We start from the raw sequence: 13,741 nt of genomic DNA, 5'->3' as shown, positions 1-13,741 counted from the left end.
GGTTTTTGTGTAATATAATTTTCATGTTTATTCTTTTTTTCTGGTAGATTATATACAGGATGCCAGCTGGCTGACAGATGGTGATGCCTTTACCCGATTTTTTTTTCTCCCCCTTTTTTTTTTTTTTTTATAAAAAAAACATCACAAGGAAGAGAAGGAGGAAGGACAGGAACAGCTGTAGACGAAGGGACAGAAAAAAACCAGCACACTGGCCACTGGGTGACATGAGGGAGTGGGAGGAGAACCCAGCACATGGCTCAAGGCAAAAAAAAAAAAAAAAAGCACAAAAAAAAGAAGTGCCCTGTTAACACTGAACAAGACACAGAGAGCCATCTTGTTAGCAGTAGCAGGCCTCTAAATCTCCCTAATGGTCCTCGGCTCTGATCTTGTTCTCGCACCAGAATGTCAAGCATGAACAACAGGCGACCCCAACAACAAATATTGTTGATTCCTCAACCTGCATGAATGCAGATGTTTTTTTTCTTTTTGTTTTCTTCAAATTCTGTGACAGAAAAGTGTCCCAGTCGGTTTCAAAGCGGAACAAAGCAGGGAAAAGGCGCACAAGGTCATAAAACATGAATCGAAGCTCTGAGCAGCTGGGACGGAGCCACAGGTCTGTGTTCTTACAGCCGTGGACTATCTGTCTCTCTCAGGGGGAGACACACGCACACACACATACTCACAAACTTCAATAGTATCAGTGCTGGATAGAAAAAGAGGCAGAAAGATCGCTGCTGTGACCTTTTGCCCTGCTGTCGTCCAGTAGCAGCTCTCCCGTCCGCGCGTTACCCAAAATGTCCTCAGGCTGAAGCACTATCAATCACTACATGTGTATCGTTAGAATAATTATAGTTTCTTTATTTTCAACTTTTTACAAATCCTGCCATTTTACACCCTCACACACACACGCACACACAAACTAAATTCAAGTGCACAGTATCTCCCAGACACTACAGATATCTGATGAGAAAACAAACGTCGTGATGTCCCACGGGACAGTTCAGTCTGTGAACGAGGCATGCCCACAGCAAAGTAAATATAAACCAAGAATTTCAGTTAATGAGGGGAAAAAAACAAAAACACTCACATAGAAAAATGACAATGAATAAAACGAGTCGTTGAATAAAACAGAAACATCGATGAATTCATTCAAATCAGTGTATTTTAGTTTGAGCTTCTGACATAGTTTGGAAAAAGAAAAAAATATATAGATATATACTGCAAACATCATAACGGAATCTGCCAATGCTACAGTATGAACAATTTTTTCCAAAAATTCTGGGGTCATTAAAAAAGGTCACGCACACAAGCAAACTATAATGAGGCTATTTGAATTTTTAACTTTTTATTATTCATTTCTCCTCTTAACGGTTTTCTTTTTAAAGGAAGCTGTTCATCAAAGAGCATTTTGTTCATATATAGTTATTTTTTACAGAGGAAAATACTGTACAACCTTTTTTTTTCTCAAAACAATATCTGGAGGAATATCATCTACACACATTTTTATTCCCTATGATCGTTTGTTTCCAATGCCAAGCTCAGGAGATAATTCAGGATCAATGTGTCCACTTCTTGGTCAAACATATGCGCTCGATATAAACCAGAGGGTGGCTTTGACAGGTTTATAATTTAGTCCTACAGTAAGTGAGCATTGCCATTGACTTCTTCTTTTAAAAATCACAGTCCGTATTAGTGTTTCTCATCAGGGCACCGTTTTTTTTGGTGCGCTCATTTCCTTTTTTTATTTCTTTCAAACTGTCGAATCACAGAAGCAAAATAAAAACCAGTCTTTAAATAAATCACAGAACAACAGTTCTTTGTCACACTAACATCTATTTGTGCATCAAAGCAAAAGTGAACTAAAACAACATCTTTAAAGCAAAAAATTCCCTGTTAAAAGATATATATCATTTTTTTTCAGACGGTAAAAATGAACCTAAAAAGTGCAATAACACCCTAGAAATTTCTCATTGGAAGGTCACATAAATATTAAATAAAAACCGATACAACAGGAGCTCAACCACAGCCATAGTGAGTGGACACAAAATGCCGTTGAGACATTTTTCGGTCTGTAAATTTTCAACATAAAACACACTCCCTGACGCTTTCTCTGTCGTCCCCCCTCGCTCTGTCTGCGTCCGAGTGACTCATCCTTTCCTATGGTCAGTCTGACCCATCCACACCCCCCAACCCCCCACTTCCTGACTCTCCGGCCGTTAATCACGACCTCGCCAGCTTACAGATCGATATGCTTCTGACTAACAACACAACAGAACGACATTGTAATGCAAAGATGCAAATGGTAACAAAAATATTTTTTTTTAAATATGCTTATGAGTTAGCTATCATCATCATAATCATCGTGGTCAGCTAATATAAAAGTGCACTATCCACACACAAACTTGATTCCTCCGCAGGGGGGTCAAAATTACAAGGGTTGAGCTTGGTTTTGGTGCTAGTCGAACATTTCTAGCAGAATGTCAGAGAACTGTTGAGACCGCCCAACTGCTGAGACTGACCAAATATTTACTGGTCAAGTTCACACGTCACTGAGAACAAAGAAACACATCTGAGAGAGACGGGAACAAGCAAAATGTAACTCCCTTTTCTCTCAGTGTCTCATAATAATAATAATAATAATTAATAATAATAATACAGAAAAAAAAGAAAAAGAAGAAAATGTTTGAACGCATCCTGTTTCCCCTTAGTGATTCACATCCCTTTTTCTATGTATCCACGGCCCTGCAGTTCACGTCGCCTGTGCCAGCAATTTCCTTTTGTATATCATCGTTCACACACACACACACACACACACACACACACACACACACACTTACACATATAGTTATATAGAGAGATTTGTTTTTTGTTTTTCTAACATTTTCTTTTTTTATCCACACACAAAAAGTGAAAAAAATTAAAATAAATTAAAAGTCAAACATGCACGCACACAAAAAGACTGATGTGTAGTAAAATGCTTTACATTGCTGCCCCTCGTGTAAACCAGGGCCTAATTCTGTGTGTCTCCATTCATAGTTTTTTAATGCATAATTGAATTAATAATGTTGGTCATCTTGTAAACATCATAATAAATCATTTCGGGCCGTCATTTTTCTCCACGCTGTTGTTGTTGTTTTTTTGTCGTCTTCTGAAGTCTCTAAACATGATAAATGAGGCCACTTTCATTTTTGTTTATTCATAGTACACAGAGTATTTCTTCAGTTTCTACAGTCACTGGTAGTTCTTTTTTCATGGGTCAACGTCTTGCTTTTCCAGTTGGGAAGTATCAGTGTGGTTAACGGAAGCATCAAAACTCTCGCCATTGTCCTTTTCGCCATCAGGCTCCGCCATTGAATCATCATTTGAGTCACTGTTCTCCTCCTCCTCTTCCTCCTCCTCCTCCTCTTCCTCCTCCTCTTCTTCTTCCTCCTCTACGCGTGCCTCCTCCTCCGGAGACAGGTCATCTTCTGCCTCTCCGGATGTTCCTGTTGTGTCGTCCTGAGCTGCGGGCAGACCCATCGGGGTTGCCGGGCTGTGGCTGGATCGCGCTGCTTCGTGCTGCATTTTCTTGCTGAGATCCAGTGAGTCGCTGAGACCCAGACCGGCTGCGTTCTTCAGGAAGAACAGGGAGCTGCTGGTGTCTGTGCCCAGGTTGAGGGAACCGTCCAGGCTAATGGAGGACGGAGGGTACAGGTGGTTGTACTCTGACCCGATGCCGCATGATGAATAGAGCATGGAGGGAGCGCTGCTGTTAATGCTGCGGGACAACCCCTGGAGGCCACTAGGTGAGGAAGTAGAAAGACCCATAGAGGCTGGAGGGACCACAGACACACTTCCTCCCAGGTGGTGCATCGCTTCCTGTTTGGGCGAGACAGATGGCAGCTCGCCCCGCTCCTGTTTCTCGTGCTTTCTTTTGTGGGAGTCCATCTGGGACATTCCCACCACCGTGTGCTTACACTCAGGGAAGGTGCAGTGAAAGTGCGAGCACTTGAGCTTATATTTGCAGTCGGGAACCTCACAATCGACACTGGAGCTGAACTGGCAGAAGCCAGCGGCGCTGATCACATCTTGCTTGCCGTGGTGCTTGCGGTGGGCGGTTACCTTGGTGCTGTCGGTGCAGCGGAAGCCACAGCGCAGACAGTGGAAGTGAGTGCTGTTGCCTGAAAACTGGCAGTCAGGAAAGTTGCAGCTAAGTGAGGATTTGAAGCGCTTGAAGTCATCCAGGACCAGGTTGTCCACGCGGTCGTGGTGCTGCGCATGCTTGTACATGTGGGTGCGGCCGCAGAACTTGTAGCCACAGTTCTCTCGTGTGCAGTGGTAGTGGGTAACCTTCAGAGAAAACTGGCACCCGGAGTCCTTGCAGTTCTCGTAGAGGTCATAGCGCCTGAAGCCCTCCAGCATCATCCCCTCGTCCAGCATCTTCCGTGATGATGCAGTCTTGCGGCGCTTGCCGAATGGTGACATGTCCTCGATGATCCAAAAGCGCTTCTTTGCACCAGTGGCCGTGGGAATGGAGATGGTGTTGCCTGAAAGAAGGAAGAAAGCACATTAAACAATAATCACTTGATTTGGTTCACAAAGTAAAACTACAAACAAATTACACTGCAAGACCGTCGTGGTCGAAACTCTGATGTGCGACTTTACTCAGCCAAGTGGTTCACAGCTGAGTAAGCACAGAGAGCCACTAATTTTTTTATTCCTAATTCCCAGAATGATTAAAGGAGGGGGAAAATGATAGATTGACTTTGGAACATGACACTTTTACAGGGTGTCTCCAGCCTCCAAACAGAGGCAGAGCTGTGGGTCTTAACCAACCCTCTTATCTCCATGTTGTTTTATGAGGGGCACCCACCTTATGCTACACCCTGGGGTCACTGCTAATGATGTGATCCCTGTTTTGCAAGACAAGAAGCAGTGGGCCTCAATAAAACTTGAGGCATGATTAAAATAAGAGGCTGCTGATGCAGCCTTGTTAATAGAAGCTAAACAAGGCCCAGGCTTCATACTACAGGTGCCAAATTTACTGTTCTATCTCTAAATCCTTGTACTCTAAAAGTGAAAACACGCCAAGGTTTAGGTGAGCTAATTATACACATTTGTTGCGTCACTGTATCCACTCTGTAAGCATGCACATTTCTACATACATGTTTTCTTTTTGCATGCTGGAAAGCATATTTGTCTTTCTACAATTATAGTGCAGAGAAAGGCTGGATCACACACTTAAATACTGCACAGGACTCAATTGAGAGTGACAGCTGCAGTGTTGGTTTGCACCGGGGATAAGTACCTGCAGCATCCTGCACTATAGGGACGTCATTTTTAACCGGAGACGGAGTGGCAATGATGGGGCTGAAAGCTGGTGTGTTGGTTGGCATGACAACACTCCGAGTGGCTCCCAGAGAGGCGCTGAGCAGAGAGTATGACAGACAGGATGGAGAGAGGAGGTATGGGAGTGAGGAGAGAGGAGGTCGGAGGAGAGCAGGAGAGAGGGATGGGACCTGGGACTGGAAGCCAGGCTGAGAAGCGGAAGAGAGAGGAGGTGGTGGTGGTGGTGGAGGAGGTGGAGGGGAAGTAGGAGTTGCATTTTGGGTAGCGCTAGTGTCAGCAGGGGTGGTAGGAGCAGAAGTGGTGGTGGTGGGCCAGCCTTGTCCTGGAGAGACAGGTTGACCAGAGAGGGTGAAGGACAGACAAGAAGGGGGAAGAAACACACGAACAGGTACACACACAGAAACACGGGCCAAATCACACACACACACACACACACACACACACAGAGGGATGGGAGGAAAAAAAGGGAAAGATAAAAGATAAGAGAATGATACAAAATGAGGCCCAAGACAAGTAACCCAAACACCAGCCAAAAACAACAATGATGAGCAGTGGATAATATTGGCAACACATGGAGAAAATGTGAAAACCACAGAAAATGTGAAAATCACAGACAGGCTCAGATTAAGAAAAAAAGCAGAGGAGAATCCATTGACTCAGTAAGTTTGAGGGAAAGGAGGTTGATTCTCCTTTCCTTTCTCCCACAATTCAAACTGCTGAAAGTGCTAAAGTAGACATAAAGCCACAGGGATGATCTCTGGCCAAAGGAAAATGTAATAAGCTACATACAGTGCAATAACTCAAACCACTGATGTACAAAATGGATGTTTTATGAGGATGACCAGGCAAACTGCAAAAGACCTTGTCCACGACTCAGAACATAAGAATACAACATTGTCATGAACCTCATATATTATGACTGATGTGTCATTACATTATTGATTGTAAGTCAAACTACTAAATCACAAAATACAGGATTGAGGAATGAAATGACAAGTTGCTGGTTTTCTGGGTAAGGTAAATGAATGTGGACGTACCACGTGATGTACCATGCTGGAGATAAGAGTACAACAATTCTTTTCACCTTTTAGATGAAACTATATTAAAGCTTTACATGCTGACACTTAAGAAAACTGTCAAGTTTGAACATATCCTCACCTGCTGGAGAACAATCGTTGCCTACAGGTGTGCTGGTGCAGCTCCGGTCTTGGTTGGAGGACTCGGAGGAGAGGCCCAAGGGGCTGCCCCCTCCTCCCATGTAGTCCATGTAATCGTCAGTCTCATCCATCATGGCGGAGGAGAAGCTGGAGTTCATACCAGGGTGGCTCCCTATTATGCCGGAACCATCTGCCCTCTGACCAAGTGGCATCACCTGGAAAAACAAATTCAGTGAATACAATAAATTCATTGGACAAACATCATATGATATAAGGTGTCATTATTGAAGGTGTTGGCTATTGGCATACAACCAAGCATTTCTCAAATACGTAAAGGCTTCAAAAAAACAACAAACAGAACTAGAAAATCCACATGTTTAAATCCACTTTCCGTGCAGGATGTACCGCAGAGGTGAAGTTAGGTAATGGAGTACACTCTGCAGTGAAAATTTTCATCAAAAGAATGTCTTGAGTGATTTGTCCCCGACCGGTATGACAGGATATGAGCGGTACCCTCTTTTTTGCACTGAAAAACTTTTTCCCAGAATCTGACTCGAAAAATAGGAACCTACTGTAAGTCACGATGACTTTGGATACCAAAAAGTAATAGGTAGTAATGTTAAAAGGATAGATCTTTAAGAATAATACAAAGAACAAAACAGTTGATTTTTTAAAGTCAATAATGTAAAATCTGTTCCACCTTTTGTAGTTTAGTGGCTCATTTGCCTTTTCTTTTTCACTTTCTATAACCAGATTTACAGAGCAGACATTTTTTTAAACTTCTTGCAGCAGAAACCGCACCAACTATACAGTATGCATTTGTGGAACATACCATTTAAATGTAACTTCTTTTAAAAATGTCCTGACAAAATCAAAACCCATAAGCCTTAACAAAAGGACGCTAGATCTAAACATTTGCATACATACGCATGACACATTGCCCATTAATCTCTCAGTTAAAGGGCGTGTGAGGTTCTTGGATTATGGTTTAATATTATCGGATAATTACCCTTTTCAGTTTGTCATGCGTCATATGTCACAGTTTGTGTTTGTACCTGGGATGGGACTCTGTCAAAGTTCTTCCCCAGCATCCGCCTCATGTGTTTGCGTGCATGTGAGGTCATCTGGTGCTTGAGCAGGAACGAGAACTGGCAACCCTCGCGGATGCAGTGGAAGTGGCTGTTGACTTGGTTATACTTACAACCTGCAAACAGAAACCAGTAACAGTTTTTAAACTCTCCCGATTCATTTATCTTTGGCTCATTGTGAGGCATCTAGGCACAGCTACAGCACTAAGTGCAATGTTATCAGTTGAACGATGCTATGATTAGATTGAACACAAAGTGATATATTTTAAGGTTTTTTTTAATTTCATGATATAGCTTCAACAAAAGAGGGATCGGTTTCAAAGGGTTTGGGAGTGTACATGTAGGAGGAATATTAGATCACTTCGGTGTCACACTGAGCAAGTCAAGGCTTCTGTGCACTAAACCTGTGGAGCTCTTTTATTACACTGACATGCTTTATTCAATTAGGAATTTACATAAATAAATTCTCATTTTCTGTGGGCCAATAATCCACACACCCCTGCAAACCAAAGTAAATATACAATTATTGCCATATTAAATTCATTTTTCAAAGTATCTCCATTGTCATTTTTTCCTTTTGTCCTCCATTGTGCCACTGTCTGCATCTTATTCTTCTGTTATTTTCTAGTGTTTTAAGCGGTCTAGCTCTAATTGCTTTATGATTTCAAATTAAATGAATGTTCCGTTTTGTGCCTGTTAATCAAATACCATTATATAAAAGCAGGCAGAAATAATTGAAAGAGTAACATGCTGGGCAGGTGCTAGCATGTCAGTAACCATGGCACCCAGTTTAAGAGCACAACACGTCTGTGTCATCAAATAGCTTTTGCACACACAATGTTTTAAACACGCAAAGTTGAGCAAATAACAGTAACCCCCCGTGACATGGAGGCCTTTTGTGAGACAGAAATCAGGTAACATCATCAGCGGTGTTCAGTTTAATGTTGCTGCCATGGATACTGGCAACCCATCAATTCTTTATGACTGGAGTGCTAGCGATGGTAATCCTTTCTATTTTCCCCCAGCCCAAACAATACAGTTGGCAGATCAGGCTGGGGACAAAAAACAGCTGTTTAGGGCCTGTTTTTGTTTGCTTTGTTTTTGTGTTCTGAAAAGCTTGTGTAACCGCCTGAAAAAAACAGATCACTTTTAATTCATTTCTGTGTGATGGCAGCGGTGGCTGTGAGGCGCAGCTTCAGAACACAAACAGGCTAAACCAGACAAGCCAGATAATTAACAAACACAAACCTAATTGCTCATTTCTGACAGGGGCAAAAGGAAGAAGAAAACAACCTGGATATGATTGCCCCCTTTGACGTTATTGCTCATATTGCACAGGCAAGACTACCTTTGGGACTTGAGGTGCCATTGTGAATATGCAAAACACAGCAGCAAAACCTATGAGGCAGACTAGTTGCGTGCCTCTTCAACAACTCACATAGCACTGCACTGTGTTTGCCAAAACTGGTATCTCTCCCTTTGTAAACACAGTAAATATCCTCTTGCAACAGCCACCAAAAATTAATCTACAACTTTCTCAATGTAACACCTTTAATCCACACATCTCTCCTGGTAGAATATTAAGATATATATTAAGAGCTGGAATGTTTACTTATACTATACTGTATTGGTGAGTAGACGAGTCTATGCACCAATCCCATATCATGTCATTTAGCCCAGAATAAAAACGTGAAACTAGTTTCACTCGCCTACACAGCTAGATGTGCTGTGTTGCCAGTGGCAACTATTGCTGTTAGAGTGGCAAAGACAAATTCATTTCTGGTATGGTCTACTAACGAGAGAGTGTAATGTTAGTCAAAGCTAACATTTGCAATTTGGCACTATTTTATACTTGAAAATACCACCATTGAAAGGGCCATGTATACGTTGTGCAAGGCTACTGTTTTATATCGTTACCGTACTATTTTAAATGTATTTTATTTGACTGAATTACGGCTGCACTTTATCATTTATACTTTCTGGTATGGAATAGATATTCTCTATCAGCTGATGCACAAGTTCATTGGAATATCTCTACTTATATCAGAAGTATTTTTTCTTACCCAGCCTCCCACACTCCTCCCTCTTGGTGAAATATTTAAAGCCATTGGCGGCACGGCGATCTGCCTTCTCATGCTTCTTGACGTGCCATGGCAGCTTGGTGGTGATGTTAGTGACGAAGAAGCAGCCAGGCCGCAGACAGTGATAGTGGCCCCTCATTCTGAACTCGCAGTGCTGTAAAAGAAACACATCATTTCCAATTTCATGAGTCGAATGTGGTGAATGTTTGAAAGCAAAGGAGTTGATTAATATTATTTGATCTCTCTTTGTGTGCAAAGTTAAAGTGAACACCACAAACAGTTTCTCCGAAAAACCTAATCAGAACCTCACAGCCCCTTTCCTTTCTGGTCATTTTGAACATCCCACATTTCTAAGCACGGTGACTATTTTTGAGGCTTCCCACAAAAACCCCTCCTCTCCAGCATGTCTGTACACCACCATCTGTTTGTGAGGCCCAGATCCCAAAGGACTGGGCCAAATAAGATCTGCTCAGTACAGGAGATGGAGACTAAAGGGAGGAGGGGAGGAGGAGGAGGGAGGGGGGACTTTTTGTGAGAGGGGTGATTTTCGACACATTAATGAATTCATTTAAACGGTTTTCCAAATACGGGCTCATGAGAGTAGGCAGGGGCTGCCATTTAGGTTTCATTTCCGAAGCATTCCCCTGATTTTTGCCCTATTCCAGGCAGCCTTGTTTACTGTGCAAGTGACAATGATTTATTGGGTAATATCAGCTAAATTGGCCTTTTCTGAGAGGAGAATGCGGCAGTCAAAATGACATCATTGACATATAAACAGGCATTACTGGGGTGAGTCGACTGTCTTTTTCAGCAGAGATGGAAGACGGTGAGCGGCGGTTGTGAAAGCCTTGAGTCAAATAACCTCAAATACTGGTCTAATAGATAGCATACTTCATGCTTAGAAAACTCTGGGAGATGACAGGAGGTGATTCAGCTCCTGGCTGAGTTACCAAGCCGTACTCACCTGGTTGGGACAGAGGCACTGGAGAGAGTAGTAGGAAAACTGGTCACGGACATTGATCAGGTTGTTGTTAGGGTTGATGTGGTCCAAACAGTGGGACTCGGCCTTGCCAGACGTCTTGCACACATACTTGCAATTCCCAAACAAGCAGTGGAAGTGGAACTTGTTTGAGTACTTACAGTCAGTAGCCAAACAGGGATCGCTGGATAAGTACGAATGGAAAATGCAGTTTTATCAACACATGGTCGAATAAACATACTGTACTGTAATGTAATAAGAGTCAATTACATGTTTTCTCTTACTTTTCCTGGAACTGCAGGAAACCAGGTTTGACTTGTGGTTTAGCATTCTCAAGAGATGTAGTGGCCAGTGGGGAGTTGGCCGGCAGGTTGGGCATCGAGGCTGTCATCTGAGGGATACTGCCGGTCAGCTGCTTCCAGGCCAGCAGAGAGGGAGGAGGAGAGCCATAGCCACCAGAGCAGGTGAGGTGTGCCACATCCATGGAGTGATTGTTGGCCATAGACACAGGGGCAGCAGGCTCCAGTGAGGCTCCCTCACTGGAGTCCTTGCCCTCACCGAACTGAGGCTCCGACTTCACTTTAAAGGTGGCCCGGAGGTGGAAGCTGGAAAACAAGACGGAAGCTTATTTGTATGTTGATGAACTAAGCCAGAAGCGAAAATGTGGAAAGGGTATATTATATATGTTTGTGATTATGAACCAGTGGAACACTCACTTAGCATGTTTGATGGCCCCATCCACAGTGCTGAAGAGTGCACCACAGTCCTCTACCACGCAGTGAAAGTGCACTTTCTGAAGGAAGTCACACTGAGCTTCACAAAAGTCATCTGTGTCAAACCTTAACATAGACAGATAATGAAGACTGTAAATATACTGCCTTCTTAAAAACTAAACAAATGACTGTATCCGGAAAATTGTTGGTCAGGAAGTTCCCTTTTGCATTCGCTTATTACTCCACCCTGAATGACACAATTTCCTCTCTACATATACTGAATGGGTTCAGACTGCTATCATGCTGGGTTGGAGACTGCTTGTTCAACAATGGAAGTCAGCTCACGCACCATCAGTCACGGACTGACATAATCTGCTTGCTAGGGAGGCAGCATATGAGCGGGTACCCTTCTCATTGCTGGGCAGGATAGAACGGTATTTGGAATGTGAAAGATTTCTGTACTGCATTAATGACACTTAAAGAAAAACACAGGGCTTAGCTCCCTTGCACGCAAACACACACATACATTTGCTCAATCATTCCATTATGACGCAGCCTTTTTTTTTTTCGCTGGTTGGTTGTTTTAGTCTGCTTTTTTTGTTGTATGGGTGTATATGTCCTTTTATTGTCCTTGTTTTATGTTTGTTTGTGTTGCTATGTTTTTCCAAAATTTAAAAAATGTTCCCTCGTACTGTAAGTCATTTCAAATTCCTGCAAGACCACATTCTTTATGTTTCAGGGGGTTTCCAGTGATGCAATCTTTTAGTAATTGTATTTAAAGGAAAATGCCTCGTATGTACAATACTTTTAAACACTGACTGTTTCCTATCAACATGAATGAGTCAAGTCCAACTAAGTGAATTGAACTACTGGGACTCTTTTATACCTGCGGAGGTATGTCCTCCAGATCTCAGTGGATTTGTCTGGCTGGGGCCTCTTCAGCACTCTGTTCAGATAATGTGCTGCCTCCGAGGTATGGCTGCCCTGGCCTGCCTCCAGCTCTGTCTTCAGGTTCATGGCGTTGAACAGTGCAGGGTTCACCTGTGACATCTACGAAACACATAGCACATAAACAACCAGCTGTTGAGTTAGCTGAACATACGTAAGCTGGGCACTTGCATATGTTTGTGAGACACACACACACACACACACACACACACACACACACACACACACACACACACACACACACACACACACACACACACACACACACACACACACACACACACACACACACACACACACACACACACACACACACACACACACACACACACACACACACACACACACACACACACACACACACACACACACACACACAAATGTTTTGGCGAGGCAAAAAAGCACAGCCAGATTTACAAACATCCAAGCTTTTGCTTGAGTGCAGGCCAAGCGTGTTTGCCAAGCGTCCTCTGGGAGCAACTGTTAACCCTTTTATGTGATGTGGTGCCTTGAATCAAACCCTCAAAAGCTGACATGACATGAGGAGCTGTTGGAAAACAGGTCTGCAAGCTCCTAAACTGTCTGGCTTTAATAAGCGCTTTTAGGGAGAGAAACTTGACGTTAGGCTCTCCTGGGGAGAGGTTACAAAAAGACAACGTGTGTGTCTGTGTATAGAGGGGAGGGAGGAGGTCTTGACCAGTTGACAAGGGTAAAAAAATGGAGGCTTATGTGTCATTACATCATCAATGTGATGGAAACCACCTGGCTTATTTTTATCAATCAGACAAGATGTATGATTAAGACGATGTCAATTTTAATCTTCACCACGAAAAAAACCCATTTAAATTTCCATACGCTAACATTTGGACTTAGAAAAATGAGGGCAGTGCCTTCCAGTTGTTTTTTCTCCTCTGACTTTTTAATCAAATAATTTACAAACTCTATAAATAAATGAGGAGCGAGGCGGGGGGAAGAAAAAGTATAAAGGAGCAGAAAAAATGGACGGCGAGTTCAAAACAGCTCATCAAAAAACAAACATCTCTATATATCTGGCATGGCACCCAGCTACTGCTTCATTATATTAATTTGTGAGAGGTGCAGTGAAAATTACACTGTATGAAAAATGGCTGGAAAATTTAAATGATACAAACTCATCTTATTAGCGGTGAAACATTAAAAAACAAACAGGCCCCTCCGTGTCCCACTAATTTGTCTTGGGATGAAAGGCGTTTGATGGATGGATCTTACCTTATTCATAAGCGAGGATAAAAGAGATGTATTCCCTGGTACAGGGTGTCCGTTTGATTCATTACTGGAACAAGGAAAATGAACAATGTTTAGTCAAGATTTGCATGAGAACAGTAAATATTACTATTTATCACACAAGGTATGCCTGTATAATGAAGAAGAAAAATGCTGTCTTCTTAAGAAATAAGATCTACTGTGA

The 13,741-nt window shown here is 42.6% G+C and overlaps 1 protein-coding gene across 13 annotated transcripts in view; it reads right to left on the bottom strand.

Annotated features, from left to right (window-relative positions):
• Positions 1-710: 710 nt before the first annotated feature.
• casz1 (castor zinc finger 1) overlaps positions 711-13,741 on the bottom strand; it is a 179,935-nt gene continuing 166,904 nt past the window's right edge. For 8 of the 13 annotated variants that reach the window (XM_083919746.1, XM_083919747.1, XM_083919743.1 and 5 more), the window contains 10 exons: positions 13,543-13,606; positions 12,233-12,396; positions 11,350-11,472; positions 10,918-11,238; positions 10,619-10,817; positions 9,637-9,808; positions 7,541-7,689; positions 6,487-6,700; positions 5,288-5,650; positions 712-4,526 (listed from right to left, as the gene is read on the bottom strand). In XM_083919746.1, the coding sequence (XP_083775872.1) occupies positions 3,250-4,526; positions 5,288-5,650; positions 6,487-6,700; positions 7,541-7,689; positions 9,637-9,808; positions 10,619-10,817; positions 10,918-11,238; positions 11,350-11,472; positions 12,233-12,396; positions 13,543-13,606 (3,046 nt within the window). In that variant the 3' untranslated portion in view covers positions 712-3,249. Of the gene's footprint in view, positions 4,527-5,287; positions 5,651-6,486; positions 6,701-7,540; positions 7,690-9,636; positions 9,809-10,618; positions 10,818-10,917; positions 11,239-11,349; positions 11,473-12,232; positions 12,397-13,542; positions 13,607-13,741 lie in introns of all 13 variants that reach the window. The other 5 variants (XM_083919740.1, XM_083919741.1, XM_083919738.1 and 2 more) reach the window with 4 other exon arrangements.

Source organism: Echiichthys vipera (assembly GCF_963691815.1).
Source record: "Echiichthys vipera genome assembly, chromosome: 9".
Lineage (NCBI taxonomy): Eukaryota > Metazoa > Chordata > Actinopteri > Perciformes > Trachinidae > Echiichthys > Echiichthys vipera.
The sequence above is the reverse complement of the archived record's forward strand: the minus strand, read 5'-3'. Positions and strand labels throughout refer to the sequence as shown.